Below are 12271 nucleotides of genomic sequence, written 5' to 3' on the forward strand. Positions count from 1 at the left end.
ACATGCTGCTGCTGACACATCTTGATTGTGAGACAGAGGTTGCGTTGGAGGAGGAGGAGGAGGGAGGTTTAGTGGAGGAAGCATACACCGCCGCAGATACCAGCACCGAGCTGGGGCCCGCAATTCTGGGGGTGGGTAGGACGTGAGCGGTCCCAGGCTCTGTCTCGGTCCCAGCCTCCACTAAATTCACCCAATGTGCCGTCAGGGAGATATAGTGGCCCTGCCCGCCTGTGCTTGTCCACGTGTCTGTTGTTAAGTGGATCTTGCCAGTAACCGCGTTGGTGAGAGCGCGTACAATGTTGCGGGAGACGTGGTCGTGCAGGGCTGGGACGGCACATCGGGAAAAGTAGTGGCGACTGGGAACCGAGTAGCGCGGGGCCACCACCGCCATCATGCTTTTGAAAGCCTCCGTTTCCACAAGCCTATACGGCAGCATCTCCAGGCTGATCAATTTGGCTATGTGCACGTTTAACGCTTGAGCGTGCGGCTGCGTGGCGGCGTACTTGCGCTTGCCCTCAAACAGTTGCGCTAGCGACGGCTGGACGCTGCGCTGAGAGACATTGCTGGATGGGGCCGAGGACAGCGGAGGTGAGCGTGTGGGTGCAGGCCGGGAGACGGTCGTGCCTGTGTCCTAAGAGGGGGGTTGGATCTCAGTGGCAGGTTGGGGCACAGGGGGAGAGGCAGCGGTGCAAACCGGAGGCGGTGAACAGCCTTCGTCCCACCTTGTGGTGTGCTTGGCCATCATATGTCTGCGCATGCTGGTGGTGGTGGCTCCACGGCTGATCTTGGCGCGACAAACCTTGCACACCACAGTTCGTTGGTCGTCTGCACTCTCAGTGAAAAACAGCCAGACCTTTGAGCACCTTGGCCTCTGCAGGGTGGCATGGCGCGAGGGGTGGCTTTGGGAAACAGTTGGTGGATTATCCGGTCTGGCCCTGCCTCTACCCCTGGCCACCACACTGCCTCTTCCAACCTGCCCTGCTGCTGCACTTGCCTTCCCCTCTGAAGACCTGTCCTCAGTAGGCTTAGCAAACCAGGTGGGGTCAGTCACCTCATCGTGCAGCTGCTCTTCCTCCGAATCCTCTGTGCGCTCCTCCCTCGGACTTACAGAAATTACTACTACCTGAGTGATAGACAACTGTGTCTCATCGTCATCGTCCTACTCACCCACTTAAAGCTCTTGAGACAGTTGCCGGAAGTCCCCAGCCTCATCCCCCGGACCCCGGGAACTTTCCAAAGGTTGGGCATCGGTCCCGACAAACTCCTTACGGTGGGATAGGAACCATTGCTGCCCATTCTGGGCAGGGGCCCGAGAACAGTTCCTGGGAGTCTGCCTGCTCCTCAGAATGTGTCATTTTAATGGAGTGATGAGGCTGGGAGGAAGGAGGAGCAGCAGTCAGAGGATTCAGAGTTACAGCAGTGGACGGCGTAGAAGTCTGGGTGGTCGATAGATTGCTGGATGCACTTTCTGCCATCCACGACAGGACCTGCTCACACTGCTCAGTTTCTAATAAAGGTCTGCCACGTGGACCCATTAATTGTGAGATGAATCTGGGGACGCCAGAAACTTGCCTCTCTCCCAATTCCGCAGCAGTCGGCTGCGATACACCTGGATCAGGAGCTCGGCCTGTGCCCACACCCTGACTTGGGCCTCCGCGTCCTCGCCCGCGTCCACGTCCTCTAGGCCTACCCCTACCCCTCAGCATGGTGTATTACGAGTAGAGCAGAAACAGAATGCTGTAATTAAATGTGCCGCTTATTGGCCTGTGGTTGGAGGCTGAGTTTGCTTACGGAACGCACAGCAGAGCCAGGAAACAATTTTGCGCACGCCTGTAGTGAGACGTAGGTGCGTATGACTGAGCTACTGGAATTCACAGCGCAGAAGCAGTCAAGTGGCCAAAGGCCAGTGGTAGGCCTTAAGTATTTTGCTTCTATTTTTTTAAATGGTGAGCTGAAACACCAGACAGACCCTGTATGCAGCGTATATTATGTATACTGTTTCCCTCTGGCGCTATGACGGCAGTGATGTAACGGGCACAGCAGAGCCAGTAAACAATTTTGCGCAAGCCTGCTGTAACGCTTAGCTGTGTATTAATTATGACTACTACCCCCAGCAGACACGCAGTACACTGAAGACGGTCACAGGCAGCCCAAATATAGTATTTTTCCCCAATGTTTTGGAAAAAGCCCACTGACTATATATACAGTATATCTCTTTCACCTTTCCCACTGTCCCTGCCTCACCAGTACTGCCCCTATACTCTGTAAAATGACTGCAGACTGAGGACGCAATGGTCTGCAGGCCCGATATACAAAAAAAAAATAATTGTGCAACACTGCTAAAAGCAGCCTCAACAGTACTGCACACGGTCAGATGTGGCCCTAAGAAGGACCGTTGGGGTTCTTGAAGACGAATATAACACCTAACACTCTCCCTATAGCAGCTACAGCAAGACAGCACTTTCCCTGATCTCTGTCAGAATGCATCTGTGGCGAGCCGCGGGCGGGGCAGATTTTAATACTTCGGTGTCATCTGATCTCCCCAGCCACTCACTGCAGGGGGGTGGTATAGGGCTGGAACGTCACAGGAGGAAGTTGTAATGCCTTCCATGTCTTTCTATTGGCCAGAAAAGCGCACAAATGTCTCAGAGATGAAAGTGAAAGTAACTCGAACACCACGTGGTGCTCGTCTCGAGTAACGAGCATCTCGAACACCCTAATACTCGAACGAGCATCAAGCTCGGACGAGTACGCTCGCTCATCTCTACTCTGTAGTAATCACTGCTCACAATAAGGTTTTGTGAATGAATTGAAGTGCTAATCCCGTTTTATATACCTGAGTATTTCCTGGTGCATAAATGCTAAAAGAATAAGGTTTAGTTATGGCATAGATCCCGAGGCTTCTATTTAGCACCATAGAGAAGGGGCGACTAACTCATTTTCACGGAGGGCTACATCAGCCTGATGGTTGTCTTCAAAGGGCTGACTGTAATTGTAAGGCTGCCTGTCCACGGGCGATTGTTTATTATGTTACCCGCGACGATAATCCGGAAAGCGCATCCGTGGCATCCACAAGCGGAGCATCATAGCGATTCTCTGCTCACAGAATCTAAATCACGGTATGCCGTGATTCTCTGTGGTGAGCCTATCTGTCAGATAGGCTCACTGCAGAGAACTAACAGCTCTCTCCCCTGCTACCTCGCGGTGGAATTAGTGACCCCCACAGCGGCCTCAGCAGTAATAGTGACCCCCACAGCTACCTCAGCTGTAATAGTGACCCCCACAGCGGCCTCAGCAGTAATACTGACCCCCACAGTGGCCTCAGCAGTAATAGTGACCCCTACAGTGGCCTCAGCAGTAATAGTGACCCCCACAGCGGCCTCAGCAGTAATAGTGACCCCCACAGTTGCCTCACCAGTAGAGATGAGTGAACGTACTCGTCCGAGCTTGATACTCGTTCGAGTATTAGCATGTGCGAGATGCTCGTTACTCGTGATGAGTACCACGCGATGTTCGAGTTACTTTCACTTTCATCTCTGAGACGTTAGCGCGCTTTTCTGGCCAATAGAAAGACAGGGAAGGCATTACAACTTCCCCCTGCGACGTTCAAGCCCTATACCACCCCCCTGCAGTGAGTGGCTGGCGAGATCAGGTGTCACCCGAGTATAAAAATCGTCCCCTCCCGCGGCTCGCCACAGATTTATTCTGACAAAGAGGAGGGAAAGTGCTGTTGGTGCCGGAGCTGCTATAGGGAGAGTGTTAGGAGTATTTTAGGCTTCAAGAACCCCAACGGTCCTTCTTAGGGCCACATCTAACCGTGTGCAGTAGTGTGGATGCTGCTTTTTGCAGTGTTGAACTTTTTTTTTTTTTGTATATCAGCCGTGCAGAGCATTGCGCCCTGCAGTAATTATACATACTCCAGGGCCAGTAGTGGTGGTGAGGCAGGGACAGAAGACATATATTTATTGAATATAGGCAGTGGGCCTTTCCAAAAACATTTGGGGAAAAAAATCTTTTGCGCTGCCCTTGACTGTCCTCAGTGTACTGGGTCTGTGCTGGGTGTAGTTGTCCTCCTAATTCATACGCAGCCAGCTAAGTGTTACAGCAGGCTTGCGCAAAATTATTTCCTGGCTCTGTGTTGCCTCTTACATCACCGCTGTATTCCTGTCCACAGTGCAACAGTCTGCAGTTATTTTACATACTCCAGGGCCAGTAGTGGTGACGCAGGGACAGAAGACATATTTATTGAATATAGGCAGTGGGCCTTTCCAAAAACATTTGGGAAAACAAATCTATTTGGGCTGCCTGTGACTGTCCTCCGTGTACTGGGTCTGTGCTGGGTGTAGTTGTCCTCCTAATTCATACGCAGCCAGCTAAGTGTTACAGCAGGCTTGCGCAAAATTATTTCCTGGCTCTGCTGTGCGTTCCGTAAGCGAAGTCAGCCTCCAACCACAGGCCAATAAGTGGCACATTTAATTACAGCGTTCTGTTTCTGCACTACTGGTAATACAGCATGCTGAGGGGTAGGTGTAGGCCTAGAGGACGTGGACGCGGGCGAGGACCCGGAGGCCCAAGTCAGGGTGTGGGCACAGGCCGAGCCAGTGCGGTGGCCAGGGGTAGAGGCAGGGTCAGATTGAATAATCCACCAACTGTTTCCCAAAGCGCCCCCTCATGCCATGCCACCCTGCAGAGGTCAAGGTGCTCTACAGTGTGGCAGTTTTTCACAGAGACGCCTGACGATCGACGAACAGCGGTGTGCAACCTTTGTCGCGCCAAGATCAGCCAGGGAGCCACCACCACCAGCATGCGCAGGCATATGATGGCCAAGCACCCCACAAGGTGGGACGAAGGCCGTTCACCGCCTCCGGTTTGCACCACTGCCTCTCCCCCTGTGCCCCAACCTGCCACTGAGATCCAACCCCCCTCTGAGGACACAGGCACTACCGTCTCCTGGCCTGCACCCACACCCTCACCTCCGCTGTCCTCGGCCTCATCCAGCAATGTCTCTCAGCGCAGCGTCCAGACGTCGCTAGCACCACTGTTTGAGCGCAAGAGTAAGTACGCCGCCACGCACCCGCACGCTCAAGCGTTAAACGTGCACATTGCCAAATTGATCAGCCTGGAGATGCTGCCGTATAGGCTTGTGGAAACGGAGGCTTTCAAAAGCATGATGGCGGCGGCGGCCCCGCTCTACTCGGTTCCCAGTTGCCACTACTTTTCCCGATGTGCCGTCCCAGCCCTGCACGACCACGTCTCCCGAAACATTGTACGCGCCCTCACCAACGAGGTTACTGCCAAGGTCCACTTAACAACGGACACGTGGACAAGCACAGGCGGGCAGGGCCACTATATCTCCCTGACGGCACATTGGGTGAATTTAGTGGAGGCTGGGACAGAGTCAGAGCCTGGGACTGCTCACGTCCTACCCACCCCCAGAATTGCGGGCCCCAGCTCGGTGCTGGTATCTGCGGCGGTGTATGCTTCCTCCACTAAACCACCCTCCTCCTCCAACGCAACCTCTGTCTCGCAATCAAGATGTGTCAGCAGCAGCAGCACGTCGCCAACAATCGGTGTCCCGCGGCGTGGCAGCACAGCGGTGGGCAAGCGTCAGCAGGCCGTGCTGAAACTACTCAGCTTAGGAGAGAAGAGGCACACGGCCCACGAACTGCTGCAGGGTCTGACAGAGCAGACCGACCGCTGGCTTGCACCGCTGAGCCTCCAACCGGGCATGGTCGTGTGTGACAACGGCCGTAACCTGGTGGAGGCTCTGCAGCTCGGCAGCCTCACGCACGTGCCATGCCTGGCCCATGTCTTTAATTTGGTGGTTCAGCGCTTTCTGAAAAGCTACCCACACTTGTCATACCTGCTCGGAAAGGTGCGCCGGGTGAGCGCACATTTCCGCAAGTCCAAGACGGACGCTGCCACCCTGCGGACCCTGCAACATCGGTTTAATCTGCCAGTGCACCGACTGCTGTGCGACGTGCCCACACGGTGGAACTCTACGCTCCACTTGTTGGCCAGGCTCTATGAGCAGCGTAGAGCTATAGTGGAATACCAACTCCAACATGGGCGGCGTAGTGGGAGTCAGCCTCCTCAATTCTTTAGAGAAGAGTGGGCTTGGTTGGCAGACATCTGCCAGGTCCTTGGAAACTTTGAGGAGTCTACCCAGATGGTGAGCGGGGATGCTGCAATCATTAGCGTCACCATTCCTCTGCTATGCCTCTTGAGAAGTTCCCTGCAAAGCATAAAGGCAGATGCTTTGCGCTTGGAAATGGAGGCGGGGGAAGACAGCATGTCGCTGGATAGTCAGAGCACCCTCATGTCTATATCTCAGCGCGTTGAGGAGGAGGTGGAGGAGCATGAGGAGGAGGGGGAAGAGACAGCTTGGCCCACTGCTGAGGGTACACATGCTGCTTGCCTGTCATCCTTTCAGCGTGTATGGCCGGAGGAGGAGGAGGAGGAGGATCCTGAAAGTGATCTTCCTAGTGAGGACAGCCATGTGTTGCGTACAGGTACCCTGGCACACATGGCTGACTTCATGTTAGGATGCCTTTCTCGTGACCCTCGCGTTACACGCATTCTGGCCACTACGGATTACTGGGTGTACACACTGCTCGACCCACGGTATCACCGAAGAGACAACAGGTTTCAACAAAGACTTATGGCACCCCGTCCGACCCCTCCTTTTGCGATTTCCAGAGGACCGGTACCCCTTCTGTTCGACTGAGCAGGGGGGAGGGGGAGCACGATGGCTATGGCAGGACGGCCCCCACTGGGTTAGCTCCCCAGTGGCCCAATCGAATTGGGGGTTGTGCAACGCCAGCCACGGCATCCCTAGTACCATGTCTACCGACATTTTCTCCATCACCAGGAATGATAGACCTTCCGAATGGCAACCCCCCACCATGAGTTGTAACACTGGGGTCCTCCATCGAACCAAGCCCGAAGCAAGAGGAGTAGCATCAATGCTAGCAAAACGAATTGGCGTCTTCAGCGCCACAAATTCAGCCCTCAGGGGCTCAACGAGACGCATGCTTATCAGGTTAGCAGCTGCTCCGGAATCAATAAACGCCTGCCCTAGGCGGGAGAAGTTCCGGAATCTAACCTGGCAGGGTATCAGAAGTCTAGGACGTACCTGAGGTCCTAGGCGACCCTCCCTGCAGTCGCCTAGGACTGGAAGTTTTTCCGCCGATTCAGACTGTGGACGCTGAGGCCTCCAGGGGCAAGTTATCACCCGATGTCCAGCTTTCCCGCAGTAGAGACAGAGATTATGTAATAACCGAATCCGGCGTCGCTCCTTGGGGTCCAGCGGGTCCAGTTCCATAGGTTCGGGAACAGAGACTGGTACGGACGGGGAGGGAACAGGACAAATGACCTCCCTGACTCTATGGGTCGGTCTATCTTGCTTCCCAGCCCTGAGCCTCCTATCTGCCTTCACTGCTAACTCCATAGCCTCCTTTAAGGACCCGGGAACGGGATGGGAGATCAACAGTTCTTTGACCGCGTCTGAGAGACCTTGCATAAAAACGTCTTTCAGGGCACTATCGTTCCATGCAGTATCACCCGCATAGCGTCTGAAATTGGAGCAATAATCCTCCACACAAAGCGACCCCTGATGCAGCGCCAGCAACCGCGCAACCGCCAACCCCACTCGGTCCGGTTCATCGAAGATACCCCCGAGTTCCTGAAAAAAGGAGTCCACCGACTGCAGGGAGGGGGAACCCTCGGGAATGGAAAAGGCCCAAGTATGGGCAGAGCCCCGCAGCAGGGACATTATAAGCCCGACCCTCTGGACCTCCGAGCCGGAAGAACGGGGACGCATCCGAAAAAACAGGCGACACGCCTGTTGGAAAACGAAAAACTTGTTCCTCTCCCCAGAGAACACCTCGGGAAGAGGGCACTTGGGTTCGGACAGGTAGAGGCGTTCTGCTCCTGCGACAACGCCCACTGCTCCTGGGCCACCATGCGAGCTGACAAATCCCGGATCACCGGCACCAGGTCTTGCAGCTGGTTTGCAAGGGCGCTGATCGCCGCCATGAAAAGAAAAACAATATTTTAAGGGCCAGTTATTATGTTACGGCACTCTGCCCCCCGAGCGCCAAGTGGGATGCCCTGATCTTCCCGCACCCCACTGTCCCTGCCTACTTGCCTCGGCCCTGGCTAACCCCAGGCGGACAACTGGGCGGCGGTCCCTGCGCTGGCTAGGGGCCTGGCGGCTGACAAGCAGGAAACTACCTAATGGGGGGAACAGAGTGCCGACAGAGGAGGCAGGTGTAACAGACCAAACAACACTGACAAGGCTGGGGATGGAACTCACAGGCAACTGGCAGAGTGCTGGATAGCAACTAGTGCTGACTGGGCCAGACTAGATTAGAGGCAAACCAAACCAACAAAAACAGACTGAGTAAAAGGGGACCAGAGGGAGCTGACCGAACACTAGGGACTGACTGAGGAGAACCGCAGACAGACTGGCTAGGTGCATGCAGAACCAATAACTGGCAATGAGCTCAGTTCACTGCCAGTCTTTTAACCACAAGGTTCCGCCCAGGGGCGGAGAGTGGGAGGAGGCAACTCCACCCACTGCTGTATAAGAAGCACAGAGGAGTGCGGGCGGCACCCTACGGGCGGGCACGCCCACGCCGCCGCCCACTGGCCAACCCAAGCTGCTGGGATGACCTCGACACAGGGCTCCAGGCTGCTGGAGCCGACGCCGGAGCGACGCGCGCCGACCGCGGGACCCCATGCCGCCCTGTATGGTAACACTGGATTTCCCCAGACTTCTCTTCTTCACCAGCGGACAGCAGCGATACCTAAGCAATACGTAGGCTGCACCCGCAGATGGAAGCATCGTTCTGTATCACCATCAAAAACAGGGACATTTTAGCTTCATCAATCTGTGTATAATATTCATCCTCCTCCTCCTGCTCCTCCTCCTGAAACCTCACATAATCACGCCGAATGGGCAATTTTTCTTAGGCCCACAAGGCTCAGTTAAATAATTTTTGTAAACAATTTTTATACGTTTCAATGCTCATTAAAGCGTTGAAACTTGCACCTGAACCAATTTTTATTTTAACTGGGCTGCCTCCAGGCCTAGTTACCAATTAAGCCACATTAACCAAAGCGATTAATGGGTTTCACCTGCCCTCTTGTTTGGGCATGGGCAATTTTTCTGAGGTACATTAGTACTGTTGGTACACCAATTTTTGGGGGCCCTCGCCTACAGTGTAATCCAATTAATTTTTTGCCCACCTGCATTACAGCTGACGTTACATCAGCTGTGTTGGGCACTGCAATGGGATATATTTATGTACCGCCGGTGGGTTCCAGGGAGCCACCCATGCCGTGGGTCCACACGGAGTTGTAACTGCATGTGTCCACTTCTAAAGAACCCCAGTCTGACTGGGGCATGCAGTGTGGGCCGAAGCCCACCTGCATTTAATCTGACGTTACCTCAGCTGTGATGGGCACTGCAATGGGATACATTAATGTACAGCCGGTGGGTTCCAGGGAGCCACCCATGCTGTGGGTGCACACGGAATTCCCATTGCGGAGTTGTACCTGCCTGTGACTATTTATAAAAAACCGCGGTCTGACTGGGGCATGCAGACACCTTGACAGAATGAATAGTGTGTGGCACATAGGTTCCCCATTGCTATGCCCACGTGTGCAGCTCCTGATGGCGGTGGCACAGGATTATATTTCTCATTGCTTCTGTACAGCATTGTGGGCTATCGCCCCACCCCTTTTAAAGAGGGTCGCTGCCTAGCCGTGCCAACTCTCTGCAGTGTGTGCCTGCGGTTCCTCTGGCAGACGCACTTATTAATAGACATGAGGGTGGTGTGGCATGAGTGCAGCTGAAGGCTGCGCAGGGACACTTTGGTGTGCGCTGTGGACACTGGGTCGTGCGGGGGGGGGGGGGGGGTTGGGCAGCATGTAACCCAGGAGAAGTGGCAGCGGAGTGTCATGCAGGCAGTGATTGTGCTTTGTTGGAGGCAGTGTGGTGCTTAGCTAAGGTATGCATTGCTAATGAGGGCTTTTCAGAAGTAAAAATTGTTGGGAGGGAGGGGCCCACTCTTGCCGCTATTGTGGCTTAATAGTGGGACCTGGAAACTTGAGATGCAGCCCAACATGTAGCCCCACGCCTGCCCTATCCGTTGCTGTGTCGTTCCCATCACTTTCTTGAATTGCCCCCATTTTCACAAATGGAAACCTTAGCGAGCATCGGCGATATACAAAAATGCTCGAGTCGCCCATTGACTTCAATGGGGTTCGTTACTCGAAACGAACCCTCGAGCATCGCGATAATTTCGTCCCGAGTAATGAGCACCCGAGCATTTTGGTGCTCGCTCGTCTCTACTCACCAGTAATAGTGACCCCCACAGAGACCTCTGCAGTAATAGTGACCCCACAGCATCCCCAGTAGTAATAGTTACCCCTACAGTGGCCTCAGCAAAAATAGTGACCCCCCCACAGAGTTTTCTACGGTAATAGTGATCCCCCACAGAGGCATCCGCAGTAATAGTGATTCTCACAGCAGCCCAAGTAGTAATAGTGACCCCCACAGCAGCCTCAGCAGTAATAGTGACCCCCACAGTGGCCGCAGCAGTAATAATTACCCCCACAGAGGCCTCACCAGTAATAGTGACCCCCACAGAGGCCTCAGCAGTAATAGTCACCCCCACAGCAGCCTCAGTAGAAATAGTGACCCCCACAGAGGCATCAACAGTAATAGTGACCCTCACAGCAGCCCTAGCAATAATAGTGACCCTACTGGGGCCGATATAGGGGACACTAATAGTATCCCCTATATCAGCCTCAGTGGTAATAGCGCCCCTAAAATCCATATACTTGCCCTCTTCTCCTCCTCCTTGTAGAAGTGCCTCTGCTCGCTGTTACTGGCGCTGATTGCAAGTGCACACTGTGACGTCAGTGTGCACGTCAGGAGGCCTCCTCCATTTTACTCCTGCGGAACCAGGGGAGGGGACGGAGGATCCCAGGTGCACACTGATGTCACAGTGTGCACCTCGGATCTGCGCCACAGAGTGAATAACGGCAGGGGAGCCACGGCGTCTTAGCTGTAATCCACTGCTGTGGTGAGCGGCCACCGACACTCTACGCCGGTCATGCTCGCGGGCCACATTGAACAAGGTGGTGGGCCGGATTCGGCTCGCGGGCCATGTGTTTGACACCTGTGCCATAGAGAGTTGTGATCAGTACTTGTATAACAGAATACTTATTAAATGTGGCTATACGTGCATGGGTAGCTCTGAAATGATATAGAATAAAAGTATTGGAAGGAGCAATAGAGGTTGTCACCATGACAAACTGTAATCTTCCATATTATAAAGAGAAACTAATAACAAAGCCACCAAACTAAGGGGTCTGAACTAGGTGGAATGCCTCCCTGTGAAGAGGTGGATGTGGGTCTTCCCACCAGATGCTATTAGTCAGATATGTGGTGTCAGATGTTGTGAGCTGCTGGAACTTTACAAGTCGGTCCTTGTCAGAAAAGCTGCTGTGGCATCACAAGGGGGTTCAGGCAGGTGAGCTCTGAAATGTTTAAATGGAGGTATAAAAAACTGTACTTGGGTATTTTTTACATAATGAGTTTGTGATTGTATGATAGATCAGAAGAGGACATGGTGACTGTTATGCTGGCTATGGACTCCACATGGAAGATTTGTGGGAAAGATGTTATACAAGCCTTTGACCTCTCTGTGTTCCGCACGGTCTGTGATATTGGAGGTAATAAACATTGTTCTGTATACTCCGTCCCCTTCCTTACAGAGAAAGGTGTTCTGCAGCAGGCACAGTATTATAAATAACATGTCTTATACTATTGATAGTTTGTAGCTTTGTGCCTTTACACCATTCTGGAACTCCTCTGCAAATGCTAATATTTGGAGAAATTGTAGTAGGTTTGCAGTAAGGGATACATTATCCCATATTTAAGATTAAGAAATGACACAATATAACTTGGATGATGAAACAAACCATCCCAGTACATGCTATAGCAGGGGTGCACAATATGCAAACCACAATGCCATTCTGTGCGGCCCCCAATTACACTGGACACATTATTTTTTTACAAGAATATTTAATGGTGATTCTAGTAATATTTCACTTCCTGAATTCAAATATGTTAGATTTTTTCGATCAGGCTTGTTTTTTGTGAGATTCCTTTAGTCACCTTGGTAATCAATGGTAAATGGTAACCAATTGCCTTTAATACCTGCAGCACATGCTGCTGATATGAAAGAGACATACG

General features: G+C 53.1%; 2 protein-coding genes across 6 annotated transcripts in view; both read left to right on the forward strand.

The window, feature by feature from the left end:
• LOC136625576 (acetylserotonin O-methyltransferase-like) overlaps positions 1-12271 on the forward strand; it is a 63967-nt gene that overhangs the window by 21006 nt on the left and 30690 nt on the right. For all 5 annotated transcript variants that reach the window (XM_066599872.1, XM_066599875.1, XM_066599877.1 and 2 more), the window contains one exon: positions 11630-11748. In XM_066599872.1, the coding sequence (XP_066455969.1) occupies positions 11630-11748 (119 nt within the window). The remainder of the gene's footprint in view (positions 1-11629; positions 11749-12271) is intronic.
• LOC136625577 (acetylserotonin O-methyltransferase-like) overlaps positions 1-12271 on the forward strand; it is a 186101-nt gene that overhangs the window by 18389 nt on the left and 155441 nt on the right. The window lies entirely within an intron of this gene.

The sequence above is a fragment of the Eleutherodactylus coqui genome, chromosome 4, assembly GCF_035609145.1.
Source record: "Eleutherodactylus coqui strain aEleCoq1 chromosome 4, aEleCoq1.hap1, whole genome shotgun sequence".
Taxonomy (NCBI): Eukaryota; Metazoa; Chordata; class Amphibia; order Anura; family Eleutherodactylidae; genus Eleutherodactylus; species Eleutherodactylus coqui.